The following is a 14,519-nucleotide window of genomic DNA, read 5'->3' as shown; positions in this document are numbered from 1 at the left end:
AGATAGAGGACTGACTCATGACTCATGATTTAATTCTTCCCTTGTAAAGCTATTCAGGTTGGCAGCCATCACTGCATATTATGATAACAAAATCCACAGTTAAATGCATACTATGTGTAGGGTCCTTCCTTTTATTTGTCCTGATTTTTTCATGAGTCATCTTCATTGGATGACCCAAAAAAGGGGGAAATGTCTCTTCCTATCCAATTTCACCATACCAAACAGTGTTACACATACACTCCCTTCTTAAAAAAAAAAAAGCCCCGGTGCTGTAACATTTCCTTATAGAGGAACCGTTCTATCCCTTGATCATTTTGGTTGCTTTTCCTACATCTTTTTCAACTCTACAGAATCCCTTCTGAGGTTGAGTGACCCAAAAAGTATAGAGCATTCTAAGCATGACCATACATTTTACTAAAGCATTATAATTTTAGGAATTTTTATTTTTGATACCTTTCCTAAATATCTCCCAGATTTTAGGGAATATCAGATATTTCCTAAATATCTCCTAGATTGCATTTTTCTCAATAAACACATACAGAATTGAGATCTCAACTGGGCATTCTACTAGAGCCCAAATAGTTCTTTTCTGGTCAATCACTCTGAGTCCATCAATGTCTGTACAAATTTTGGATTGTTTGTCCCAATGAACATCAGTTTACATTGTATATACTGAACCAAAACAGCTATTATAATTCCCATTTCTACAATCTGAAAAACTATTTTTGGAACTTTCTGTTGTCCCTTTGGGTTTTAAAAACTTTAATAATTTGGCATCATCAGCAGTTTTGGCCAGTTCATTGCCTATCCCAGTTTCAAATAATAAATGAAGCAATAGCCTCAAAAGAGATCCTTCTGTTTGCAAATCTATTTATTCCTACTTTCTGTTTTTTAATTAATTACTGGTCCCTAATAAGTCCTGTCCTAATTGAGTTTGGTCATAAATCTTTGGTGAGGAACTTTAGTCCTTATAACCAGCCACTGGAACATACGCAGGCCCCAAGTAGAGAGGAGCTACTCAAGCTAATTGACCTGTAATTTCGGGAATTGATTCCTGGAAATATTGATTAAGGCAAGCTGATTTCTAACTTCTGTAGTGAAGTGTCTTCCTCGTTTACCAATAAAGACAGAGTCCTTTTCATAAAACATTATTTTCCTTTACACAATTTGTTAGACTGCTGTGCTGTTTCATCCTGTGTTGTGTGGAAAAGCACTCCTTCAAAACATTCCAGGTCCCACCTAATTATTTATACCAGAGTATTCCTCTGAAATGAACATTACTATCCACCTTTGGATCCTGACTGTTCCCATTTCTTATTCCAACTGTAGTTTTTACCGTGTTGTTGCATTGTTGTTGGCATTGCTGTTGCTGTTGTTTGCATTGATGCCTCTTGCTGGTGGAAAGTCCTCAATGAATACTGGGGAGTCTAATTCTTCACTACCCATCTCAGTGAACTGCAGAGGCCTTTGGTTAGCCATGTGCGGTGAGAGGGGGCTGCTGGGTTCAATGAAGTTCTCAACCTGGCCAAACAAGCCCCCCGTTCTCTGAATATAAGGGAGAAAGAGAAAAGATGGTCACCTTGGTTTTCCTAAAGCCATTTTGTATTCCAGTGGTGGAGAAAACAGAGAAGCTCTAGTTAACAACTCACACTTCTGTTAGGCTAAGCTACACAATCTATTAAAAGTATTTTTTCTAACTCTTTCCCCTTAAACCATTTTCCTACCTAAAAGTTGAGTTCACATGGAAAATTATTATTTGTGGTAAATAACTTTCAGGAGTAACAGGAGAGTACAATTTTGAGCAGAAGTCTAGGGTGAGGGGAAGGGGTTGCGCTGGTATCTTCCACCCTGCTGAATTTTCAAAGAGGCATGGTCACTTTTAAGTATGTTACTTGGAAATGTTTTAGCATAATAGAGAATTTGTTGAGATACACATAATCTGATGAAGTAAAATACACACAATCTGTGAATGTGTTGTTGGGATAGTGAGAGACAACCCGCATGATATATTTAAGATAATTACAAGAAAAGTTGCCTTGTTCAAACCCAAGATCCAAAATTATTTGATCAAGGAGTTTCACAGAGCACAGCATGAGTGCATGTTATCAGGGATGGATTAAATATATTTCTACTTGAAACATTTTCTATTTGCCCATTTTCTGGGAAATGGTGTGGTGCTGTGACAATACAGTAGCCTTACACCAGGGAGACACAGGTTTAAATTCTAAACAACCCTGAAGCTTGTTGGGGTTGTCATTCTCACTTAGCCAATGTAGAGAAACTTTACTTTGTGGAAGGACACTAAATAAGTGTGAAAAGTGCAAGTAAAGAACCTGACAGCAACGGTTAACTTCACACTAAGATCCCTGTCAACTTCACAAGAAGGATGGAAACGTTCTCCAACTTTGGTATGAGCGATTGAGCAAAGCAAGTTGCAGAGTTTGCAGAGCATTCATGAAATCCCAGCTCCTTTGCCCTTTAGGTCTGTATCAGATCCTTCAAGAAAAAGGACTGGATGATGATTTTAAATTTTACATTTGCATCCATGGCAGAGAAAGATATGTTACCTTAGGAGACAAAATTGTACTAAACCATTTGTTTTATTTCTTTATGACTTTGTAGCATTTGTTATGTTTCTCATCAGCTAAGTCCTCTGGGTGATCTGCAAAACTTATGAACCAATAAAAATATAAAATACAATCAAAATATCAAATAGATTTAATATCAATATGACCAGTACATTCAGAATGGGCTTATGAAGAATTTATTCAGGTATCTTTGATTGTGCTCCTGAACTCAAAGTATGCTTCTTATGAAACATAATGTAGCACTTTAATATTCATTTAAATGTATGTCTGGATTTTTTCTCTTAGTCAATTTAGTGTAACCAAAAATGCAGCTGATGCAGAAGAAGGAGCTTTTTTCTATTACTAAGTAGTTCCTGATGTGTTCTATAAGATATAAAAAAAGGATGTGTATGTATGTATCCATGCATTGAGAGGTGGGCAGGAGAGGTAGATTTACTATACTTCTTTTTTGCACTGATAATATGCATCTGACCATTTTGCAGAAAGACACCCATTCAGCTCAGAAGGAAGGCTTACAACATGAAGCCCTCTCTTCTCCATCCTTCAGAATGATACATGCATTTTAATAGGAATTTAAAAGAGCACGAAGAGTAGTTTAGAAATAAAGAGAGCAAAGGCCCTCTGTCCTTCATAATTCTGATAATTACAGCCAAGAAAACAGTACTATGTTCTTGGCAATGAATGATTTTAATGTGGGGAAGAGGCAAAACTGAAGGAGGGAATGATCTGTAAGAAAGCGTAGGTCACAGCAGGAAAGATAGAGTCTGCTGTAATTTGTAGGTACAAGATAAGGGACGTTTTAATTAATAGATCTGTTGTTATACTCACCCTATAGATGCCTTCTTCCATTGCGGCCTCCACCATGGCTCTTTCAAGCTCCTCCTCTGCAGTCAGATCCCCAGAGATTGCTCTTTTGATCTCAGGAGCAGCTTCCTCTTCAATGGTCCTTAAGCCAGCCTTATTAGAAGCAAGGTGGAATGTTTAGCATTGGAAGGGGCCATTTGTACCAAAGTGGGAAAGGGATGGGGCAGATACCCTCCAAATCATGTACCTAAAGAATTCTTAACTTTCTCCTCTCAACCTCATTCCCTTGATCACCTCTCGGTTGGGCAACTGTAATGCACCCAGTGTGTTGCTGCTGCTGCTGCTGCTTTTGAACATGACTGGGAAGCTGCAGCTGGTATGGAAAGCAGCAGTTCAACTGCTGGCAAGACAATCCCACCATTACACAATAACACCCATTCTTGGCTCCAAACCCAACTCCAAGTGTTGGTTATTACTTTTAAAGCTCTTTGCAATGTAGCATTATGTTACATCAGGCTGAAACAACATTTCTTTTCTGCCATCTAGTTGTTTTCTGGATCTCTGGATTCCCAATAATGATAGCCATGCACAGTCCTCTTGCATTAGTCATACCAGTTAAGGGCTGATATGAGTTGATATCCAAAGCATCCAGGGGGACACTACATTGCTTAACCCTGCTGTAAGCCAATTGCTAAGCATGCCAACCACAAATTCTGGGATTTCTTTAAAGACAGATTGGGCTTTATACATAACCATAAGTCAAAACATTGGAGTAAGTGAAATTGTTTCATAACTTATTCCTTCTCCACTTGTGTGGTAGGGAAGGAAGAATAGTGTGAGATCTAACAGTTTGCTCAGGTTTGTATAGGCTCACATATATAGTAAGGTAAAGGTAAAGGTTTCCCTTGACGTAAAGTCCAGTCGAGTCCGACTCTAGGGGGCAGTGCTCATCTCCGTTTCTAAGCCTTAGAGCCGGCGTTGTCATAGACACTTCCGGGTCATGTGGCCAGCATGACACGGAACGCCGTTACCTTCCCGCCGAAGCGGTACCTATTGATCTACTCACATTTGCATGTTTTCGAACTGCTAGGTGAGCAGGAGCTGGGATTAACAACGGGAGCTCACCCCGCCACACGGTTTCGAACCGACGACCTTCCGATCGACAGCTCAGCGGTTTAACCCGCAGCGCCACCGCGTCCCTCACATATATAGTACATGCTGTATAAAAAGGAGTGTCAGCTTCAGACCAGAGCAAACATACACTGTTGAAGAAAGATATGACTATAAGCGGTTTGAAGAAATAATATAGGTTGTCTGATAACAAACCCATAATATGTTTCTCAAAAACATTACTTTATTAGTATAGTAGCCCTTGAAGGAACTCCAAAACAGATATGTGAAAAATGTATATGATGCATGCACATATCCCAGTACAAAATTTGAAGCCCAGTGCAAAACAGAGAAACTTTCACTGTCTCTCACACCGCTGTGGGTTGAAATAAATATTCCTGCTTCTTATGAATCTGTGAAAACATTTAGCATTTCTCATATCTGTTTCCCACTTACCTGGATTTCAACAGCATTTTTCTTAGGTCGATATCCATAATATTCTTCCTGGCGCTTCATGAATTTTCTGAAGTGCTCCTGGATGAGGAAAGTAGCATAAAACTTTCCCACAGTAACTTCATCATCTAGAGGAATATGTACAAATCAAGGCATTGTATTTATGCAAGGCATATATATTTATGTACCAAGTTATCCTGTAGATACTAAGCTGCTTGAGAACTTGTAAATAGGTCTACGATAAGCTGCTTCACAAGCACTAGAAATGGAAATAAAGATCAAAAGTCTCTTGTTGTCTGAGGACTCACCTCCAATTGGTGGAATGACTTGATCTAAAAGCTTCATGCTGGTTCTCTTCCAGATTTTTTTGATAATCATCCTCAGCTCTTCATTGGCTTTCTCAAAGTTACCTACAAAGCACCAATCATACAAAATTGCTTTATACCAATACAAAACTCTAGCCTGTCCTATTAGCAGCAATTTTCTATCACCTCAGGGAGAACCTTTCCACCTGAGATCTTTATAAACTGAAGAGGACAGCTTCATGTCTTCTTGTACAATACGGATGGTCCTCATTCAGAGAGTTCTGGTCCAGCCTAACAAAACCATGATAACTAGCGCCTGAAAATCCATGAACAAAACTATCATTTTGCGCATATATTAAAAACCCTCCAAAAATCCTCTTCCAAACAGAACTACATGCCTCAAAATACAGATGATCAAAGACCATTATCATTGGTAACAAACTCTGGTCTATTTTCACCAACAATGGAAATGCAAACCACAGTTAATGGAAGCATGGAAAACAAGGACCACTTATATCTTCTCTGCCACTGGCCTGTGGCTCGCTCTTGACTAAATTTGTATCAAATTTCTTCATTTATTTAAATTTAGAGGCCACTCAACTCCCAGTGACTCTGGGTGGCTTGTTTTACTAAATGAGGCTGCAACTAAGGGTCAAATTAAATATTAGGGTGGTCCAGATCCTCCATAATCCTAGTGCTGGATGAACCTGCTAGTATTTGCTTTTGCTTTTTGAAAACTTGGGTTCTTTAAAGCCCTAAAGCTCTAGGAGCAGTGCGTTGGCACAGATCCCTACTGAAACTACTTATGTTAATTTATGACAGATGAAGACTTGACTCTTTGAGGTCTTGTGATTAAATGCACATTAGTTATTATTGATTTATAGCATCTACTGTTGGCCTTATGTAATTGTGCAGTAATGGATTTTAGGGTCAGCTATGTTTCTATTGGTATATAAAGTGATTAATGTTCTTTCACATTCATGAAATAATAGCAGCTATGAGAGAACACCGTGAAATTATTAACAACATAACACTGACAGTTTCCTCCCTTACCTTCTGTCTTGATCTTGAGAGCAGTTCTCACCAGAGCAAAGAGTGTGGCATTGAAAGTAACTGTGCCATCACTATTCAGTGGCATATTCATGCCCACCAGGCGCTGCAAAACACACAGAAACATGTGGCAGAAAGACAACACATTATGGTTGGATGTATACCTGGTACTATTTCATAATCTGGTGTGTTTCTGATTTACTCAACAAACCATGGTAAAAAAAAAATCCTAGTTTGGTATGATGTGTGATCCCAGTTTTTATACATACAAACACATTTTAATAGCCATGACAGTCTTATTTGATACAGATAAACAGGATGGAACACCAGTCTCTCTCATTCCTATGGGGACTTTAGTGTAGCCATTTTGTGTAGCAGAACAGAACATAGATGGAGTCTACATAGGATTGATAAGGAAGCATTCCCCTTTAGCCAACTACCTTGCAAGCCACACGGTGTGGACAAAATTTCCCAAACCCCAGAGGAGGCTGGATTCGTCTCAACAGAGTTACCACATCTAGATGCTTAATTCGGCCGCTGAGGAAAACAAAAGATAGTCATGTTTTATACATCTGTTGCAGAAATAGAACTTTGATCCCTAACTCAGAAACCAGAGCCCACAATGTAATGTTCTTTTGGCTATTTTTTAAAAATTGAAATGAATCAGCACACATTTCTGTTTTGTTTTTGATCAGCTAGTATGGTGTATGACCTGAAGTGTGTGTCACAAAGCATTCCTGGAAGAGGCTGATAATTTTCCCTGCAGAGCAGATCAAAACTGGGAAATTAGCTATGCAAACTCCAGGAATCTCTCAATTCCTTTCAAGCCTTGTAGTACTTTTAGTCTGACATTCTTTACAAATCTGACTGTGACATGCAAAAAAAACAGTATAGGCAGATTGAGAAGGGACGGTACTTGGTTCTCACATCCCACAATGCCATAACAATTTGTTTGGCTCAGCATTTAATGCAGACCCAGCCATTGCAATTTGCAGACCACAGTTTATGGCTTGCATATGGTGTGAACCAAGCCAATAGTGATTTGGTCAATAAACTGTGGCTAAACAAGGCATGCTTTAGTGTAATATGTTGCCCCAGTCAGTTTCTTCATATAATTGACAAAACATGAGTTTGGAATCTTAACTTTTCAAAGGGAGATCATGACCATTCCCAGTTTCCTTGCAAGACTGCCTATCATAAAGAAAAGTGAGATGATCCCAGTAAGGGATGAGCATTGGAAATAGTAGTGACAGACTTCTGTTTGTTCCTGTTTGCTGGAGGACAGGTTTATACAGCCAGGTGTGGGCCTGTTACACTAGCTTGTTGCATTAGCCATAATGGAAGATACTACCCCATGTTGAAATAGTTCAGCTAGCTTCTCTATGCAGAGGGCAGGGAGGATAACATCTTGCATGCCTCAAACAGCAAGACATTTTCAGCACCTCAAGCACATTGCTGTATGATAAACACATGCTTTTTTTGTGGGGGATGATATGAAATATAACTTTGAAAAAATAACTCTTAGGAAGAAGCTATATTTATCAAAGGATATTGAACACCTATAATTCTGTGAATGGCTCCTTGATCATGCTTATTCTTGGAAAGTCTATTTCCACACCTAATAATAATAATCTGGACTCCTCCAGAACAGCTAGTCATTCTAAATTTATTATCTGATAGCTTGAAAACAAAAGATTACCAATGCTGTTCGTGAGCAAATGGACCTCAATCTGTTGGTAACAGAAATTTTTAGCAGTCTAGGGAGCAGTGAATGCCCATAACAAAAACAGGAAATTTAGCCCACTAATGCCTATATTAGTATATAAGACTATATCATAATCTGCCTCTTAGATCATATTTTATTATATCCCTCTGATATTCCTATTATAAATACCTTTGCAAATAAATCCATGAATATTCCAAAAAAGTGTCTTAGTGTTCTACACTTAGGCTGAAATAGACTGAAAGCAAAGCAAAAGTATCACCTTTCTCATTCTGTAGATACATAAATGAATACTTTTCAGGCACTCATTTCAGATAACATTTTTACAAAGGAACACTGAGCTTGCTTTTCATTTTCAGTGGAGCAATTCACTGCAATCTACCAACAGAGAGGTTCTCACGTGGCTTCAGGATCATATTCTGCCCAGATTCTTTTGAATTCATCCAGGTGATGGGGACCTAAGATGGACCAGTCTCGTGTGAGGTAGTCAAAATTGTCCATGATGACAGCAACAAAGAGATTGATAATCTAAGGAGAAACACATTGGCACATTTTAGGTGGAAGATGATAGCAGACAATGGAGCCTGAGCATCATCAAGGCATTTTCTTTAGCATCAGAGGGATTCATGTACTAAACTCTCGACTATGCTGTAAAAACTAGCTGGCTGATTTTTTCAGACAATAAGACAATATTTCCATAAATTCTGGCTTTTGTGTATCTGAATAGTTTCACAAGTTCAGACACCAACCAAGGTAAGAATTAGGATATGAGCAGAAAACTGATCATTATTAAAGGATGTTCTTATGAGCACAGATCATAGTAATTTAATATAATGACCTTCAGCATTTCATTTCCTACATACCACCAGTCACTCTATCAAAGAATCTAAGTCCCACTAAGACAGAAACAAAAAGGCCACTTTTTCCAAGACAGACATGCATCTTGTTACTGGGTTTATCAGTTAAAGCAAGTTTTAAGTACATAGATTGCAAGATGTCCTCTCTTTCCAATACTGGCCTCCCTCTAGTACAGTGTTGTGAATCTTTCCAAGATGTCATGATAGTATCCTCTCCTGCAGTATATGCTGGCTGGAGAATTCTGGAAGTTGAAGTCCACACATTTTAAAGTGCCCAGGGCTGAGAAACTCTGCTCTAGTATGGGCCAAAAGGAGGTAGTGAGAGAGGTATCTTTCTCAGCCACAAATACACAGTATCAGGGAAGTGCTGCCCTCATTCCACTGGTCTGATTCTGCAACCACAGTCAACCAGCCAACCTGCTTCAATTCATCTGTTTGGCTGTCCTCCTTTTCTGCAGTGGAATGTGTACCACCAGCTCAGACACACTTCTAATATACCACAGGAGAGGTTACTACCACGACATCTTGGAAAGATTCACATACTGCACTAAGCCATAACAGTGTGCTTGCTTTCAGTTTAGTGCAGAGGTGGGCAGCCCATTTCTTTATTTAGATATTATTAGATTTATATTCTGCTTTTCATTCAGGATTTATACCCTGTCTTTCACATGCCATCCATTATTTATGAATGGCATGTGACTTCCCAACTCTTATTTTCTTACTCTTGGAGACTTTCAGATCAAGTTGCCCAAGCTGACAGTGAAAATAAGAAACAATATAGATAAGCTTTGCTTGCAAAACCTATAATGTACCTCAAACACTCCAAAACCTAAAATAGGCTAACCTGAAGTTTGAGCATATAACGAATAACTTTAATAGATTCCCTTGCCATCACAGTCACACTTGAATAAAGACACTCAGGCTTACACAGAAAATAACTTTAACATGGCACAATCATGCCCTGAAAATATTAATTTTTCCCCTTCCTGCCCTACAGCCTTCATCACCATAGTCACTTCTTTCCCAAGCTTTACTTTCTTCATAATGCTTTGTTTCGTGACTTAATTTCGTACTCATCATTTTCTTCCCTATTTTTGATACCAACTTATCTCCAGGTTTCCCATAAGGATGAACAGAGCCAACCTCCTCAACCTATTTTACTATTTTATTATGGGCAAGAAAAGGGGTTACATTACTGCAACTCTGCTTTAACAATATTCAAAAATGGTAAAGCACTATCATCACAACATCACCATAATCTTTATTAGCGGCCCAAAAGTTAGTTTTAGTTGAGCTTTCCATTCCGTACATCCTAGCTATTAGCACATTCATGGCAGAGTCTGCCTCCCTCCTCTCTAGAGCGATTTTGCTCTTCTCAAAGGTTTCGTTCTTTTAGTTTATTGAGGTGTGGGAGAAGAGGAAGACAACTAGCCAAGAGAAGCCCAGTCAGAGTCCTGAAATGAGACTCATTTCATTGCTGCTATACTGCTCTGACTGGTGGATGTTTTCCATGCTGGCTGGTGACCTGCTGAAAGGGAACCACAGGTTAGCCGGAGAAGAAAGAAGGTCCATCACTGTGCCTATCATGATTGGCCCACTCACAAAACCTTTCAGCAAGCTCTTGGAACAGAAGTAACAGAGGCAGGATAGAGATTGGCAACAACAACAGTAAATGTTATGCTGGCCTTGTTCTGGGAGGACTCAAGGTAGGAATGGATAGCATTTTAATTTGACATTGGGGAAAGACCCGAAGAGGTATTTTTAAAAGGAGGAAGAAAAGGAATATTCCAGAGTGCCATTTTATTGCAGTGATGTTGCTTCAGGAATTATCTCTGTGGACATTTGAGAAAATTCAAATGAAACAAATGTGAAATCTGATAGGGAGGCAACCAGGTTAAAAAGTTATTTTGAGTAATAAAACAGGCAGAAGCAAGGCTTTGCTAACCTCCTTAAGCCTTATTTATTTATTTAATTTTTATCCCACCTTCATTATTTTTATAAATAACTCAAGGCGGCCAACATACCTAATACTCCTTCCTCCTCCTATTTTCCCCACAACAGCAACCCTGTGAGGTGAGTTGGGCTGAGAAAGAGTGATTGGCCCAAGGTCACCCAGCCGGCTTTCATGCCTAAGGTGGAACTAGAACTCACAGACTCCCGGTTTCTAGCCCAGCACCTTAACCACTAGACCAAACTGGCTGTATGAATTAAGAGTAGAGGAATATAAAAGGAATATTCCTTTATAAAAGGAATAAAGGCAAGCAAACTTTCCTCCTTGTTTTACCCCAGAGTTGGCCTCTGGTCGCCTTCACAACCAAATGAAATGAATTAATCTTGATATCTGTGACCTAATCTTCCCTGGTTCCATGGTCAGTTTAGTCAAGTTTACATTTCAGTGAAGTCAAGGGTCATAGACCGTGAACAGCCTAAGCTCTAGAGACCGATGGTCAGCAGTTCCTAACGCTAATTTATGGAATTCTCTTAACAGCCTGCCATCATATTTAATGAAATGCGCTATGTGCAGAGGCAGGGGAAGCCTGGGGGACAAATAGCCTTTTGTTGTTCATGTCTTAGAAGTAGCTTGAGAAAGGCACTAGCAATGGCTTCCATGGTATACAGATATATGGTTCTACCTCAGGTCAAATAGTTTTTGCAGGTGTTGAAACAAAATGAAACCATGAAAAAAACCTGCCCAGAAGTGATGGATCATGCCTATCAAAAACACCACTTCCTCCCCCCCCCCCCACGTCACTTTCAATGTTGGGAAAAAATGCCACAAATCCTGGTCTTGTTTTCACCCTTAAGACTCCGTTTGGCACAATCTTTACAACCGCTGCACTCTGGCATTGGAAGGGGCAACAGAGTCACCTACCCCCACATGGCAGACACAAAAGAACCCTTGAAATTAAAGTAATGCACAGTTCATTATCATGGTGTAATCCCTGGAAGTGTGAACTGTGTGTCACATTCAAATCACATTAGCCATGATGTCCTGGAATCTAGTCAGCTTGAACTCCTCATCTGCAGCATGGGGGTGGGGTGGGACATAGAACTCTGTATACTAAAAGTGAACTTAAGAATTAAGTTCTCTTGGCTAAGTAACCAAAGTGGTTACGGGGAGGTATCTGCATACTTGAAGGAGCCCCAAGGTTTGCAAAAGTATGGGGGAAACTGTAGAAGAATAAATCTAAACAACCAACCCAACCAACCCAATAACAGTGAAAATGCTCAGGAACAAGAGAATGTGGAATGTCTGTTTGGGAGAGGACGTGGCATGGAAAACTGGAGAGCAAAAGGGTGAATAGGATGAAGGCTGCTGAACCGAACATTGGTTGAATTGATCAGGAGCATTCAATGCTGCAACATTTCAATGCATATCCCACTTAAATTACTAATCTACCTATACAGGATTATTATAAAGATGATAGATGCACTGTCTTCCTTTCAACCTGTTGTTCCAGTCCAAACATTTTTCTTCTTCAATGTTTCTTCTGCATACTGGAATAATTTATTTAGTTATTTATTTAATCCCCGCCCATCTCCTCCCATCGGGGGACTCTGGGCAGCTTACAATAATGTAATATGAAAGCTAGGTCACTTAGTCTAATCCCATTCCCTTGCCAGTTTTGAAAACCTGTTGCCACAGATTTTAGTTAGTCAACCAGCCTCAAAATTTCTAATGAAGAGGAGCCCACCATCCTGTAAGGCCGTCTATTCCATCAGACAGCTTTTATTGTCAGGACACTTAGCTGAAATTACAGCCAGGCATTTTTCTCTATCATCTAGGTGGCCAGCATTTCAACTATCTAAATATAACAACTATAGAGATTTGTCTACAGCATGTGAAAACGGGGCAGATTCAACACCTTTCTCCCAGTCACATCTTTAATTGGGAATAAGTGAACAGCTGAATGAACTCCACCTGTTACATTTAGTTTGTTTGAATGATGCCCCATTTATCTGTATGTTGCAAATATATGTTGGGTGCGCAAGACATAAGAACCTGGTATGAGAAAGAAGGAAGGAAAAAAAGCAAACATACCAGGAATGCACACAGCATGTAAAAGCTTACGAAGTAGAAATAAGCAAAGCCTGTGCCACAAGTGTTTTCTTCTCCAGGCTCATATTCAGACTCAGGGTCACATAACTTGCCATAGCTGGCAGCTAATAAGATCTCCTGCCAAGCCTCACCTGTGGCGCACCTAGAGAAAAGGGTAAAGTAAGACAAGGCATAATAGTACATATGAGCCTAACCCAGCAAGTAATCAAGAACGGATTATAAAAACAATTCACAGATGTAATTCACCTCCTTTAAAAGTATACGGTATCAATCAAAACTTTTCTAGATTGTGTTGCAGGAATTATAATCAACTTGATACATATTACCCTTTCCGATGGCAATTCCCATTTACTGATCCACTTGGTCAAATGTTTTAGAAGAAATCAGAAAAGTAACTCAAGGATAGTTGGGGTAATTAATGCTACTGTTAAGTTTACTCCCCATCTTTCCCAAGACGTTGGGAACAGTTGCTATTTCAAATCACTACATCATTTTTTTTGCCACTTGCCAGATTCACCACTGCAAAACACTAAAAAACAGAAGTATGTATTTGGCTGGGTCAGTGGTATTTTAAAAAAATGTGAGAAATAGTACTGTTGAAAATCAATCCCTTAAATAGGAATTGTTTTATTCAAACATTGTCTCCGTTGTATTTAAACCAACTCAATAGCTCCTAACCCACTAAAGCCTCCCAAATCACATTTGAAAAACTGGCCCATCTATCCCAGTGATGTCATTGTATCACCAGCTATGCCCATGGCTATAAACCAAATGAGCTTAAATGATACAGACCTGAATAGCAGCAACACCGCTTGTGGGAAGGTCTGAAAGTTGTTGTTCCGATTTATTTGAGTTCCATCTACCAGTGCAATTTTCCCAAACATCTACAAATGAACATGCTGTTGTCAGAGGCTCATCTGGAAAACCTGTGGTGCTTGCAACTGTTCCCTTATGCTTTGCTCATACTGAATTCTACTTCAGCTATTTAATTTGGGTGGAGGGCTTCTTTTGCCATCTTCCTTACTTAAATATCTGTTCCATCTTTTCCAATTTAAGCAATATTTTTGTGGTTAAGGGGAAAAGAGAGAAAGCGCTACATTGCATGGGTCCAGGTTACCTGAGGGACCCTCGCATCCCCATTACATCAACTCATCCCACCCAGTCAGGCAGAGAGGGCATGTTGCGGACCCCATCCATGAGAGACTGTCGATTGGCGGGGCCCAGGAAGAGAGCCTTCTCTGCCATGGCCCCCGGCCTATGGAACACTCTTCCCCAAGAGGTGAGGCAGGCCCCCACTCTCCTGGCCTTCCAGAAAGGGGTGAAGACCTGGCTCTGCTATCTCGCTAGGGGCAGGAGGAGGGTAAACAATCCTGGTGGTGGTTAGCACCTTGAAGATGCCCCTGTGAATTATATGAATTTAATTAAGAACTTTTTAACATACCCATCTTGGATTTTACATTTATATTTGTACTTATATTGTTATTTAAGAATACTGTTTTTATTGTATTTTAATCTGTATTTATTTTAGTTTTATTGTAAGCCACCCAGTGTCACTGAGTGAGATGGGCA

General features: G+C 39.6%; 1 protein-coding gene across 2 annotated transcripts in view; it reads right to left on the bottom strand.

The window, feature by feature from the left end:
* The window catches only part of CACNA1S (calcium voltage-gated channel subunit alpha1 S), an 83,422-nt gene that overhangs the window by 6,925 nt on the left and 61,978 nt on the right, over positions 1 to 14,519 (bottom strand). For both annotated transcript variants that reach the window (XM_063297695.1, XM_063297697.1), the window contains 9 exons: positions 13,743 to 13,834; positions 12,933 to 13,092; positions 8,434 to 8,561; positions 6,751 to 6,847; positions 6,314 to 6,416; positions 5,264 to 5,365; positions 4,959 to 5,083; positions 3,417 to 3,545; positions 1,337 to 1,545 (listed from right to left, as the gene is read on the bottom strand). In XM_063297695.1, coding sequence (XP_063153765.1) covers positions 1,337 to 1,545; positions 3,417 to 3,545; positions 4,959 to 5,083; positions 5,264 to 5,365; positions 6,314 to 6,416; positions 6,751 to 6,847; positions 8,434 to 8,561; positions 12,933 to 13,092; positions 13,743 to 13,834 — 1,145 coding nt within the window. The remainder of the gene's footprint in view (positions 1 to 1,336; positions 1,546 to 3,416; positions 3,546 to 4,958; positions 5,084 to 5,263; positions 5,366 to 6,313; positions 6,417 to 6,750; positions 6,848 to 8,433; positions 8,562 to 12,932; positions 13,093 to 13,742; positions 13,835 to 14,519) is intronic.

The sequence above is a fragment of the Candoia aspera genome, chromosome 3, assembly GCF_035149785.1.
Source record: "Candoia aspera isolate rCanAsp1 chromosome 3, rCanAsp1.hap2, whole genome shotgun sequence".
NCBI lineage: Eukaryota > Metazoa > Chordata > Lepidosauria > Squamata > Boidae > Candoia > Candoia aspera.
This window is presented reverse-complemented; position numbering and strand designations above follow the sequence as displayed.